Source organism: Nelumbo nucifera, chromosome 1 (genome assembly GCF_055504915.1).
Source record: "Nelumbo nucifera cultivar China Antique chromosome 1, China Antique-T2T, whole genome shotgun sequence".
Taxonomy (NCBI): Eukaryota; Viridiplantae; Streptophyta; class Magnoliopsida; order Proteales; family Nelumbonaceae; genus Nelumbo; species Nelumbo nucifera.
In genome coordinates this window covers 158,798,039-158,812,470 of record NC_142649.1, presented here as the reverse complement: position 1 = coordinate 158,812,470, position 14,432 = coordinate 158,798,039, and the positions used below count along the sequence as shown (strand labels likewise).

The following is a 14,432-nucleotide window of genomic DNA, read 5'->3' as shown; positions in this document are numbered from 1 at the left end:
AGCTCACCTATATAAGGGCACCAACCCCAACGTCACAAGGTACATGCAATTAATTGCTCACTTACTTACTTTCAAGCTTTCAACTCGCATACCAAGAGTGTTGACTTAAGCATTAGAGTACCCACGCCAGGTAAGCCACCTCGGGTTCTTTGAGTGTTACTTCCTTGCAGTTCAACTAGCCAGACCGACGTTCAAGTTGCCCTCTAGCTAAGAGCATCCAGATCGCGTACTATCACCTTGGCAACATTACATTTATGCATTGACGAATGACAGACCAATGCATATTTACATTGATAAATAAGATATAAAAGTGCTATGCTTTATTGAAATTCATGTTTGCATCCATTACAACTAAAAGTTTGTTTGGTAAGAAGTCCGGTGCAAAACTAACCCAATTTTACAATTTATATAAACTATTTTACACTATATATATTTACATTCACACTTATTTGCATCATTAAGAAATCCTAAAATTTACTCGCTTAATGATGGGGGGGGCAAAGTGCTGGAATCCAAAATTTTATGGGATTGTTACAAAACAAAGTTCAGTGGGCTGAGTGTCACTACCCGCGAAATTTAGGGTACCCAAAAGTGCAGCTGATGCCCGATGCTTGCTACAAATCGTATTTGGTTCAGTTTTACGCGCACGGCGCACCCGACCGACAATGGCTGCATAGGAAGTGTAGTCGGTTGTTTTCGGTTTTCTATCAAAAGGAAACCCTACGTTCGCTTTTCTTCTATTTAGCAAATTCAGGCATGGGCTTGATGGGTGGTGTTCTTGTTGTTCTGACAGATTGAAGCACATATGTGGAGTTTTCTTTTTTTGTAATTTTCGAAATTCAAAGCAAACATGCAGGTAAAATTTTGATTTATAAGATATTTTCCCGCTATCAACCAGTGCTGTGGTTTTAGCTTATCTAATACTTGAGGTGTTAATTAGCTTGATGATGATGGTTCAGCTTCTAAAAGCAGGCATTAATAGTTTTTGTTATGTTCATTACATTTTCTGTTCTCGTTTTTGTAGCAATCAAAGAATTCCATTTCGAGGGTAGGAGATTGAGCTTCAGAAACATATATACAACTTTCTTCCCCAAAATAGAGGCTTTAAGTTTTTTCAGGCTTAGTTTATTAACACCTAAAAGGTGCATAGAACACATTTTTAGCAGGAAAGGAGGCAGAATTATAAGTGATGGCAATTAGATCATATCCAGCAGGGAGCATCCGGATTAAGCCACATCACATGCATTATCAATGGAAAGAGGTTCCATGAAATAGATGGCCTTTAGCTCTGTTTGTTGCCCCTTCGCAGGGTTATCATTTCCTGCATTTACTTCGATTCGAATGAGACACGAAAACACGTGCAAGAGGAGAGAGAGATGAACACCGTGGAGTAGGTTGAAAAAACAAAAGTTGCGATGGGGAGAAAGGAGCGGGCGAAGGAGCGGAGAGAAAAGAGACTCCAGGAGATAACTGAACTGAGGAAAATCCCTTATGCTGCTGAGGACAGGTGCTTCATGTTATCTGAAAATTTCGGGAAATTTTATTTTGTTGTAATTTTTTTTTATAATCATTCCAAACCCTAACTAGCACCTGTGGGGTTCTTGCTTCGCTTGAGAATCCGCAGGAAATCTTACCCAATTAACATTATCAGCTGCAGAAGTAGAATAAGTGCACATAATTTCGGCCAAAAACTAGTAAATTTTGGTAGAACCCAATTCTTTAGTGCCATACAGAGCTGCCAAACCAACTGAGAGTGGTTGGTTGATTTAGCCATAATCAAGAACACTAAAAAAGAAAAATAGCCATAATCAATAAATCTGATGGACTACATGCTAAAGAAGTTTTCGGATGGGATTGCAGAATACACTCTATTAAGAGAAATCCATTTTAAAATCCGGAGGCAAAATCAAGCCTGGCAAGTGGCAAACTGTTCGCCATTGCCCAAAACCCCACAACTGGGTTCCTTACGAATTATGGAGTCAGCCTCCTTTTTTTTTTTTTTTTTGAGTAAACAGAGTCTGGATTGGACTGGTCTTTTATGGAATCTATACTTACAAAACATAATCATATAGAATTGCATTAAAACTTGACAAGGAAGTGTTCTGGTGGGATTGTAAAAATAAAGAAAGAAAGAAAGAAAGAAAGATACAGATTGGGGAAGGGTAATGTTGCAAAAAGCTGGAACTATAATGGACTTTTACCTCAAGCTCTAAACAATTAATTCACAAATGTAACAGAGCATTGAGACACAATTGAATGGGTTCAAGTTCCACCCAAGTGATTATCTATGCCAAAACTCTTCTGATTGGATGATTTTAATTGATTAATATAATTTATTTGTTTTGAAGGTAGAACAAACAGCCTGTGCAATCATGCTTGACTGGCTCTATTTATTTATGTGAATATTTGCCTCGTTTGTGTAAAACTTAATGATGCTTTTGCATTACATCGTCTGGATGCTTGTAGGTGGTGGAGCTCAGAAACAGTTGCTGTGGTGACTGGGGCAAACAGAGGAATCGGATATGAGATTGCTCGGCAACTTGCAGGACATGGTCTGAAAGTGATTATAACATCAAGAGACATCACCAAGGGCCAAGAAGCAACCACTGCTTTAAGGGAGGGAGGCTTAAATGTTGCCTTCCATCAATTGGACATTCTGGACCCTGTATCTGTCAAACAATTTGCTGAGTGGATGGATCAGAACTTTGGTGGTATCGATATTTTGGTAAGATGCTTTAAAGTTTAGACTTGCCTCTTGGAAACAGTAGGGTTTATCCATTGCGACCTGGGTGACCAGGGTTTAAATCTTGGAAACAGTCTCTTTGTATATGTAGCAGTAAGGCTGCGTACATCTGTCCCTCCCCAGGCCCCACGTTGGTGGGAGCCTTGTGCACTGGGCTGCCCTTTTTTTAGCTTTAGGCTTGCCTCTACATACTTACTGTGATTTGTAACAGTGCATAGACCATATCTTTGTTAGAAGTTACAAGAATTTCTTAAGCTCACTTTCTGTCACTGGTTCAACCTTGCCTGCCCTTTTATCATTCGTATACTGCAATTGGCTTGATTTCCATCAACTCTTCTTTGGTATATAACTTTGGTGAGAGAGAGAGAGAGAGAGAGAGAGAGATCTGGTTGAAAGATATGCTTTGTATAGGTTAGGTGTGTTGTGTGCAATGAAACGTAAATTAGCGCACAGGGTCTGCGTTGAATCCAATGTAGGATTTATTGGTCTGGGTGCATTGTTGGTATTTGAATGTTGAGGTATGTCTTCTAATTGGAGAGTTATAGGATGCCATTGTCAAGTATCGTTTCTTCTTTTTTTTCTTTCAGTTATTGATCTTTTCTTTTGCTCATTTTGTCAACTATTTGATAAAAGAAGTAAAGAGTTCAAGTCTCTTATCACTTGAGAGCCAACTTTGTGTTAAAAAACCTGTGGCAGGTAAATAATGCAGGTGTTAATTATAATCTTGGGTCAAATAATTCAGTTGAATTTGCTGAGAAGGTTATCTTGACCAACTATTTTGGCACTAAAAGGATGGTCGAAACTATGATACCCTTGATGAAACATTCTTCTCCGGGGGCTCGTATTGTGAATGTCAGCTCCAGACTTGGTAGACTTAATGGCAGGCGAAATGTGAGTAAACAATTTCTCATTCCTTTTCCTGCCTGTGGCTTTTCTTTTTTTTTTTCTTTTTGATATTCGTCTGTTTTTTTTCTCTTTTCCTGAAATAATTTGTGTTTCTCTCTTATTTTCTATCAAACCAAACACAGCCTTAAGATACGCTAGCTTTTCATATAGATAGATGGTACAACAGGGCTCTGGATTTGTTAGAAACAAGAAGTGTACAACAGGGTACACACCTCCAGTCATAATTCATAAATAAGCAGCCAGTCACTAGTACATTTGGTAGCTTGTTGTACATTTTTGTTTCTATAAGATTGGATTCCATGAAGGGCTTGAGTTATATATATATGCTGAATTTGCTGCCACTTCTTCAATGTCATTGTGTGGTACTGAACTTGTGTTTTAAGTTTCTAAACTGAAGCCAAGAATTTATATATTGAAACCTTTCTCCATATCACAATAATCAATATGTACTAAATCTTGACAGAGGCTTGGAGATGCAACTTTGAGGGAGCAATTAGCTGATGAGGAATCCCTCTCCATAGAACTGATAGATCGAACTGTGATTTGTTTTCTTGAACAAGTGAAACATGGCAATTGGACATCAGGCGGCTGGCCTCAAATGTTTACTGACTACTCTCTATCAAAACTTGTTGTCAATGCTTATACTCGGCTAATGGCAAGAACACTCTGCAGCCGGCCAGAGGGTCAAAAGATCCATATGAATTGCTACTGCCCAGGTTGGGTGAAAACTGCTATGACAGGATGGCAAGGGAACATTTCAGCTAAAGAAGGTGCAGATACAGGAGTCTGGCTTTCACTGCTATCAGGACAGCCAGTGGCAGGAAAATTTTTTGCGGAAAGGCGAGAGATTAGTTTCTAAGGTGGTTATTGTATATAAATGCAGGGTTTGATTATCCAGTTTAAGTCTACCCGTAGAGGGAATCATCTTGATCCAAAAGGAAAATTGATGTTCAGGGCTCCACTGCCAGACTTGTAATAACCAGTGAAGCAAGCGATTAGTTTAATCCTTTTTATTTCCTCAGAAGACGGGGGAAAATGGCTTCTTTTTGGAGAACTATCTTGTGTGGCCGACTGGTATTTGATTTCTTTGATTACAAATCATTCAGAGCATATTATTAAAATAGAAATGTAGTACAGGAAGTGAAAGGGTGATGAGACAACACCCTAGTACAACAAAAGAAGCGAAACACCTAATGGATAAAATACTAAAAGCAGATTCAATCAAACTTGGAAGCAGATCAAAAGAGTAATTGGAATTGTCTGAAAATTGTTAAATAGACAGTACCCAGTTCATGATCATTATGCTAATGTCAACATTTCTTTGTTTTCCTTGGAAAATTTTCCTGGTATCTAGTTTGAACCGTTTGGATCTGTATGTGCTTTCTTAGTTTCTTTTATATGCCAATATAAGGCAGAACTGGCCTAGTTTAGTTAGCTAAATTACTAATATCATTACATCGTTATATGAGCTTTGTCTCATCAACACGGGGCTGCATGAATCCTGTTCTGCCATTCCATTCTGTCAAGTGCCATGTCTCTGGAATATGTGGTAATTATTAGTTTACAAGTAAAGCTCTCACCCAAAAACAAAATACAAAAAGTGAAAAAACGAAAGTAGAGCAATATGGAAATGATTCATTGAAGTTTTCGCATATGCCATAACAGTTGTCAGCATTTGAGAAACAGAAGCTATTTAGCTGCTGTAGCAGCATAGGATACACAAGATGGTACCCAGCTCATCTGATTCAATAGGGTTCTGGGCTATCGCCTGTTTTAACAAAGTCTCAAGACTGTAATAGAAAGAGAGAAGTGCGTAAGAAAAAGGAGATATTCCAACTTCATTTCTTAAAACAGAAACCTTGACAAGCAAATAAAGCAAAAAGATGAGCCAATTGGTTAAACTGTATAGAAGAAAAGGTTGAGGTTAGTCTTCTAATGTCACTCCAGGATGGTTGCTCGATCCAAATGGTATGAGTAGAGTCATTTGATAAAGGGTGTCAATGGACCGGTTTTGGATTGGACTATGTCCAGTCCAAAATCAATTTGGACGGAGCAACAAAACATTAGATTGGATCAATCCGGTCCAAAATATTTATTAGATTGGATTGGACCTGGCCCATCCGTATAAATTTATATTAGATTGGGTTTGATTAAGCCAATATCTGGTCCATAGATGTAAGATAAGAATATAAGTGTCAATGGACCGGATTTGGGTTGAAACCAATCTAACGAATTTGAACAGATTGGACGGTCTAGACATTGAATTGGATCGGTCCAAAATGGTCCAAAATATTCATTAGATTGGATTGGACTTGATCCATTTATAATAGACTCATACTGGACTGAATCGGATTGGGTCAAATCCGTAAGTTCATAACTTCCACATGCACAGCATGCATTCCCTTGTGCATGTATGTGACCATTGTTGGGGTGTTTGAAGACGAAAGCTTGTCCTGGAAGACCTGAAGAAGGATCATATGAACCATCGGCTTAGTTTGGTAGGAGTACAAATACAAATGTGTACTGTGCAAACACATACAAAATATGAACCATCGTCTCAGTTTTGCACTCTACAAATTTGTATTTATACTCCTTCCAAACTAAGCCATCAATGTAAATCAAAACATGGCCCGGTGGAATATGCATAAGGTTAAGTGTGTTGGCTGATTTGAATGTGTTTGCATGTTTTCATCAGGGAGATAGGTTGCGGCTTTGTAAATAATATTTGAAGGTGATGCTTGGATGCCATCAAAGATGTTCTTATTTCTTCCTCCCATATGAGGTATAAAAGAAGGCAGAGCCTACCAGACAACCTATCTATTTCTTGTTTGATGAATGATGTTTTGAGGTGATTGAGCCAGTCTTGTATGGTTTGATGTAGAGGCTTGGGCCGCAATCATGGTTTTCAAAACCAGACGATCGGACTGGAAAAATTGGGACCGGTTCCAGTTTTCCCCAAAACTGGATTTTTCATAAAAACCGTTGATTTTGGTCAGGAAACCGCTGACCCGGGCAATTAACCGTTTGAACGGTTTTGATCAGATTTTTTTTATTTTTTCCTAATTTTTTTATTTTTTTTGTTAGAACGATCGAACTGTTTGACCCAATAACCAGACCCCTGACCAATTCGGTCTCTGGGTTAGTTTTAAAAACCATAGCCGCAACAACTCTGGGTTAAGGCCTATTTGTGCCTGGCACCAAATTGCCCTAACAGCCAACTGATGGATAGCCCAGCTGGTACGTTGGATGATTTGTCCCAACTAAGAAACTAAGATGTGGCTTCGAGTCTCACTGCCATTGCCTTTGAAAGAAAAAAGAATTGTGTAATACAAAACTGGTTATTGATGTGATATTATACTGTTCATAGAAGAACTAACGGCCCCAGTGAAGCATTCAGGCATTGATTAATACCAAAAAAACAATACTGCCCTAGCAAATAGACACTTAAAAAACAGATAGAAGAAAGTATCTTGCTGCTGTTCACACTAACAACATAATAATGATCTGGTGTTACTAGCCGCCTTATCTTTAATGGAATCTTGAGCTTTCAAAATTGGTTTGTGGAAATATTTTTATCTTGAATGGAATCAAACTAATTTCGTTGGGAATATTTTTATCTTGAATGGAATTCTAAATCAGATATCCTGTTTTACTTTTTAATTATCATCTTTCTGATTGAAGTAAAATTGGAGGGTGCTTGAACATTAACCTATCTAAGGATTCAAAATACACCGTTTTAGGTTTAAACAGTTAATATCTATCCAAAAAAAAGGCTGATGGATTATAAGATTACTAAGGGCCGTCTGGCAATGGCTGAAGTAGCTGAATTAAATAACTTATTGGTTTGTCATAAAATATTTAGGGATATAGTTATCAAGCCAACATGTCATTCAGCCATTAAGGTATAATAAGCTATTCTGTTAAGCCACCTCATCCCTTCAAAATGCTTATGCGTCTTGTTCCCTTTTTTGGTAAATTCATTCCTAGAACAGCATCATATGGAAGCACGAAGCTCCAAAAAATCCAATAAGCAAAAGGAGGATTACCAAACTACCCAGATTACAACAAATCTGGGTAGCCATAAAATGAGCAGCAGCGCTCTGGAATGGGGATCATGTAAAAACTCAACCTTATCAAAAGTCTTGTTCCTTGTAGGGTGTATCCAATGTTTTTAAATCCCATCTGTAACTGGAAACGTTTTAGCCACGGGTTTTTTTGGATCAATAGTTCAACTGTACAGTTTGAATAGATTGGCCTATGATAATTTAAATATATATAGTAAAAATAGAACCAGTCTCCTGACCGATTTCCAGTCCGAATGGTCCAACGGTCCAGGTCAACAATGATTTTAAAACCATAGATGTATCTAATGCTCTGAACTTGCTACACTGAAGTAGGTTCCTTCTTCACCGTTTGTATTGTATTTGTATAAACTATAAACTTTAAAACGATAGCCGGTATCCAATGGAAAGCATGGCATTAGTCTAACTATATCTAACTCTTGTATTAGAAGGGAGATCCCCATTTTTATGAAGAGCAAACAAGGCAAGAAATGAGTCGGCTTTGTGGGTTCAATCCTTTGCTAAGCCTTTTTCGATATTGACTACTGAATTGGGATTGGGATCTGTTCATCTAGGCTCAGTGTATCTGGCATATTACTTTTTGACACAGCAGTGCAAGCAGCAGATCCATCTCTACTGCATCACCCCTAGTTATATGTTTCAATCATATTTCTCCTGGTTGGGTAAACACTTTCCTTCTATTAAAAAAAAAGAAAATAAAATAAAAGAAAATTTGCACTCTATTAAAGAAGCTTTGTTGTTTTGTTTTCTACCTTTTCTCATATAGAAACAGTTGTAAAGACAGTCAAATGGCATATCCTTCTTTTTAGTCAAGAACCGGGAACATTTGCCTACTAAAAGAATATGATGATTCCTAATGAAAATATAAAGAAACCCAAAGTCTTAATAAAAGCCAAATCGATTATGAAAGAAATGGTTGTTTAAGTGGAACCCAAGTTGTTAACGTAGGGTGAAGCATCACGCACTCGAATTAAGTAATGAGTGATGTACAAAGTAGGGTTCTTAGAAGAGCTGGAGCTGGACAGAAATATTTGGGTAGGAATAGGAAGCAGTCTTAATGAATCAAAACCGAAAAAAAAAAACAGTAGGTAGACAAAAGATCCCAAGCTATGACGGAAGAGACTTCTGTTTGTGCTTTCAGGTGGTCTAGCTATTTTCTACGTGTCAAATAAGAATTAACTTATACTCATGGCAGGTCATTGGGGTCTTTCCTAGAGTGGAAAAACACGGGTGGGTTAGGGTTGGAATCCAGATATGCTACTAAGTACTAATAAATAAAGTTGTTAAATTTCTCTCACTCTCGACTTGGTAGTTAATGGGGTTTTGTAGTGTGGATGAAAAATTAGGTGGTGTGGATCGGTCCACACCACATCTTATGGCAAGAGCCAATTTATACCACACTATGTAGACAAACTATGAACTATGTAGATTGGACCAATTCACACCCATAATGACATTTTTTAAGCATGGTGTGGAGTAGCCCACCCCACAATTTTTTATTCCATGTTATAATGATTTATGAAATAATCTATATAATCAATCATAAATGTCTAATTGTTATAATTTATATGACAAATAAATTGAAAAAAAAGGCTTTGATAATTGAATATTAACTAAAAAATATTAATTTCAACAAAAATAGTAATAAAATAATTTTAAAAAATAAAATTATTATTTCTATTTTCTGTTTACCCTTCAGCAAAGACATTTGCCTCGACTGTTGTTTGGTGTTAGTTATTAAGTATTGAAGTATTTATCTTCTGTTTAGTGTTAATTTTTAAATAACAAACTAGAGCATACAAAATAGCAGATCGGGGATTCACCAGCATGACATTGAATTGACGAAGCGTCAACACATTAACTAGCAAGTCAGATGAGCAAGGGAGTACTACAATCGACAAACCATCAGAAACCTCTGCATACACTCTGAAATACTAGCATCCACCTGCGCATATTGAGAATATTTCAAGTATCCAAACCCACAGGTCTATGATAAGGTGTCATGGTTTTCCTTTTTATTTTTAATTTTTGTTCTATCATTACAGCTTTGTTCCCTCTAATGAGAATGAGATTGGGCTTACTGCCAAAAAGCTCATTTAGCTACTCCGCATCCCTCCTTCTGGGGACAGGTTCAAACCCAAAGAAAGACTCATTGTAGTGAATGCCGGTGGATATCACACAAGGGCGGAGCCAATTATATTGGTGAGGGTCCTTCCTCACCCCAACCTTTTGTTAGTGATCAATCAAGTGATGTTAATCACAATTCACAAGAGTGTTTCGATTGGTCAAAATTCTTTCGATACCATCTCTTTTCGTTGTCATAGATTTTTTCTTAATTAAGGGTTTGAGAGAGAGAGAGAAATGATGGGTTAAAATGGTTTGGTCACATGCATAAAATACCACCAACAACTTCAATTAGAAGAAATGATTTGTTAAAAATGGAAAAGGGGCTATGCATGGTTTTAAGTATTAATACACCCAATGTGTATAAAAAGGGGTGTATAGATACTTTTTTGGCTATGTATTTTATTTTTTTATTTTTTTTTCAAATTTTATTTTCATACATATTTTATATTGTTAATCAATAAAAAATTGGATTCCTAAAAACTCTTGTAAACAGATGTATTCGATACCCAAATACTTTGAACCTTCAGGCTAGAAGAACTAAGGATAGATCAAAAAGAACATAAATAGATGTAGTAAGAAACGATTTAAGCAAAAACAATTTAATGGTTAATAAATTTTTAAATAAAACGGAGTAGTGTAATCAGATTCCCATCCTATATAATTGGGATAAGGCATGGATGATGACGATGAATCAACAATTAAAGGAGATGTTCTTGACTTTATTTTTGAAAACAAAAACAACCCCAACTTCAGCATATACAATATAATTTTGCTGATGTACAATTGTTTTTATTTTTGAAAATAAAACCAAAAATGTTGTCAAATACCCCTAAAACGCTGATCAAAGGAATCTACCAACTGACAACTCAAAACATTGAGTACTGTCGCCTTCAACAACAATACAGATAATACCCACCGCCACTGCAAATTTAAGCCTTTTAAGCCTTTCAACACCGGAGAGGGACTGCTCGAATGTAAGATGCATCCATGGAGGACAATGCCAGCAGCAGATAAAGATGGGTCCATCGCTCCATCAACGTGTAGTTTGACATAGCTAGCCACCAGGAGGCTAGGTTTGGTCGAATGCTTCGGTTGAATAAATGAAATTCGGATTTAACCCTCACACAGTCTTTACAACCTTTTGTAATTGTACATTGGGAATATTTCCGTACTTATATGTTTTTATTCATAAAGAGATATTTCTAATAAACAGTTGCAAGAGACTGTAAATATGATTTTGTGAGAACTGAATCCGAATTCAAGAAAATGTGCATATCAACGTCTCCATCACTTCTTGGGTATTCTCAACACAACCATGAACAATATTCTCCATCATGAAATGTACACGACCAATGACGCTGAGAGGTTTAAACTGAACTCCATCCAAAAGCATAGCATTCCTTGCACACCAAATATTCCACATGCATGAGTATAGTACCACGCAACAGCACATGGCTCTCCTCTTGAGTCTCTATCAGCTTAATTTCCACCAGGATATCGTCATGGTCAAACAAAAGGTGTGGTAAATTCTCACCTTGGTCATTGCAAAATGGACATACAACGTCCATGCGTCCAAATCAGTTCCTTTATTATTTTAGCAATCTGGATTTACTTCTCATAGAGATTCTTCACATCAAATTCACAGCATACTTTCAACTGTGTATTGGGAATATCTCACACACTTATATATTATCATTTATAGGAAGATATAAGTGTGATGTACTTGATGTTGGTGTGAGGAGCAAACTGGGGCATCATGCTCATGCACTTAAGCACCTTGTTATCACCTGCTATTGCTTTGACCACAAAAAAGAGTCTACATTCCCACCCATTTTTCATTGATGATTTTTGTTGAAGCATACTTCCACACAAATAGGCCAAATGACTTGGGCAGATATGAGGCTAGAATTACTCAACATGTTATGCTTCTTGGATATCAAACCATTCTGAAATTACCAAATTCTGGGGCAGGAAAAATTTGGATATAATTGGATCTAGCGGAATTTGAGATTTCAAGTCATACAACCCAATTCTGAATTTTTGCTTAGTAAGTTTAGGCCTGGTTTTTCATCTCAATTTCATTTGCATTGTTGTAAACGTATGGGAGTGCAAACTGCAAACTACTTGAGTTCAAATTTTGATTTATTCCTCTTCCAGCTTTTGCCCTATTTTATTTGTTTGCATTGAAGTTTAAGTTAAAATAAAACCTGCACATGGAAAAATAAAGTAAAACCCATCATAGAAGTGAACCGAAATTCTCGTTGTTCTTTGTGGTGTTTGGCATTGAGAAAATGGCACCACGTCGGTGCCATGTCAGAAAAAATGGTGTTTTAGAAAACGGCTTTTTATTTGGCATTATTTTTCTAGAAAAAATGTTGCTCCAGATCACACCTTGGAAATCAGGAAAGTGTGGTCTAAAGAAATGCCAAATTCAATGTTTTCTCAAAAAACAGTCAGTGCCAATGGTGCAATGAAGTGACATCATCTTGGGCATTGAATAATATGGGACCAATGAAGTGACAACCTATGTGGCAGCATCGGTGCCAAACAAACAGTGATTTTTTTTTTTGAGAAAATGGTACAACAGATCTTCATGCATACAACACTGTTTTCTCATAAAACATCTCTGAAGCAATGGCATCGATGCCAAATACCTAACTTATTTTGCACTATCATGCATTTGTTCTAATCATGGTTTTTAAAACCGAACCGGTCAGGGGTCCGGTTACCGGTTCGAATGGTCTAATCGTTCGACCCAAATGGTCGGCCCGTTCTGATAAAAAAATTAAAAAATTGGAAAACGGTCAAATCCATTCGAACAGTTAACCGGCTGGTTCAACGGTTTGCTGACCAAAATCAACAATTTTAGGGAAAAAAAAAACAATTTTGGAGAAAAGCAGAACTAGTCAGGTAACAAATTCCTTGTTTTTTCAATCCGCTCCGATTTTGAAAACCATGGTTCTAATCCAAATTAAATTGCATTCTAAACAAACTAATCAGTACCCAAATAATATTGGGGATGGGGGATTGCTTGACAGACCCATAAAACCAATTAAGCTTGCTTGTCCACTTCTGTGGGCTAATATGTGATTGACACATTGCCTACCAGAAAAACATTTATAATTAGTGAAGACACTATAGGCAGCTCAACAATTAGACATAAACGTGGACCAGATCCACTTATAACACACTCTAATTAACTTGGCAAAAACATCAAATCAAATAGTTTTCTTCATTATTTTAGTTAGCCAAACACCACTTACTACTGGTACTATAATAATATCTTATTGAAGGAAAAGACCTATCATTTGTAATACAATTGACTAGAGGATCAAAGAACTTGGATCTCCACTGTAGACAACAACAAAAAATAATGTCCATGGACCATGACTCTATTTGAAATGCTGAGGATGGAATGCATGTGAGATGTGGGTATGCATATGCATGAATGCATGCACCCATGAGGGTGTGATGCATGCATGAATGTATGTATATATAATATATAATTATTTAAGGGGGCACGCCAGCCCACATATGCGTTTGTCTACCGGAGCCTGAGTATCTCTACGTTCACGAGGCAGGGTGGCTCTTCTCGAGGTGCAGCAGGTTTCCAAGTTTTAGTTATTAATCTTTCTCTGCAGCGATTCCGCCCTACACACAAGTCTCGGACTCTCTATCTTGGTTCAATTCTTCGGCCCATGGGATTGATGCCACTAATTCGCATCTCGATGTGCATGCATGTTAACATGATCCATGTATATTATATGTGAGGAGGAGACCAAATAAATTGTTAAATCTTTTTTCGGAAGAATGTAGTTCGGAATATCCCCTTGCTTTCTTTTAAGGGGTGTTTGATATAGTGGTATTGTGTTGATATTGTATTTTGAATTGATCAATATGAATTTGTGCGTAAAAAAATTTTGTATCACCTGAAATGAAACATTTTTAAAACATTTTTGAGTTCATTAATATAAATTAATCTTTATTTCCAAAATGTCAAATTTGGCATTTCTCACATACATCAGTTTTTTAGTTGAAATAGCATTCATATATGATGGGACAAAATATATTTCTCATAAATTTCGAGGGTGTTTGGCAATATGGTTGGTTTGTTTTCAAAAACAAAAACAACTATATCATCAGAACTATGGCCCCATTTGGTTTGTGATAATAGGGGTTTGGAATCGAAATCGGAATAGGTTATTCTGATTCCAACTATTTTGTTGGGCAGAATCGGAATTCTATTCCCATTTCTGCTAAAATGGCATTTTCCCATTTGAGGGAATGGCCATTTTCTGCCTCTCCTTTGGGAATGAAATCTCATTCCTATTAATTATAATTCGTATTTCCATTCCTGTCTAACCAAATAGATTATGAGAATAGACCATTCCAATTTCAACTGCAAACCAAACAGATACTATATTGTTTTTTGATGTAACAATTGTTTTTGTTTCAAAAGCAAATTAAAATCAATCATGTTGTTGAACACCCCATTAATTATATGATTAATTAGTAAAAATGATTCGAAAATCAGCCATGCATGCGCCAAAGAAAAATTATTTTGGTATTGGATT

At 36.8% G+C, this 14,432-nt stretch overlaps 1 protein-coding gene across 2 annotated transcripts; it reads left to right on the top strand.

Moving 5' to 3' along the window:
* Positions 1-490: 490 nt before the first annotated feature.
* Positions 491-4,704, top strand: LOC104602854 (NAD(P)-binding Rossmann-fold superfamily protein). Of its 2 annotated transcripts, none has more exons than XM_010266709.3 (5): positions 491-856; positions 1,025-1,507; positions 2,467-2,725; positions 3,440-3,634; positions 4,113-4,704. In XM_010266709.3, the coding sequence occupies exons 2-5, from the start codon at positions 1,416-1,418 to the stop codon at positions 4,506-4,508; spliced, it is 942 nt and encodes a 313-aa protein (XP_010265011.1). In that variant the 5' UTR covers positions 491-856; positions 1,025-1,415; the 3' UTR covers positions 4,509-4,704. The 2 variants fall into 2 exon arrangements, with proteins under 2 accessions (XP_010265011.1, XP_010265012.1); XM_010266710.3 differs by having other exon boundaries at positions 716-856; positions 1,310-1,507.
* The last annotated feature ends 9,728 nt before the right edge of the window (positions 4,705-14,432 follow it).

Excerpts from the sequence above, each read along its gene's own strand:
- LOC104602854 (XM_010266709.3), top strand. The coding sequence starts at position 1,416 with ATGGGGAGAAAGGAGCGGGCGAAGGAGCGGAGAGAAAAGAGACTCCAG. Across the intron at positions 2,726-3,439 it reads TTGGTGGTATCGATATTTTG|GTAAATAATGCAGGTGTTAA; the intron begins GTAAGATGCTTT and ends AACCTGTGGCAG. Across the intron at positions 3,635-4,112 it reads GACTTAATGGCAGGCGAAAT|AGGCTTGGAGATGCAACTTT; the intron begins GTGAGTAAACAA and ends AAATCTTGACAG.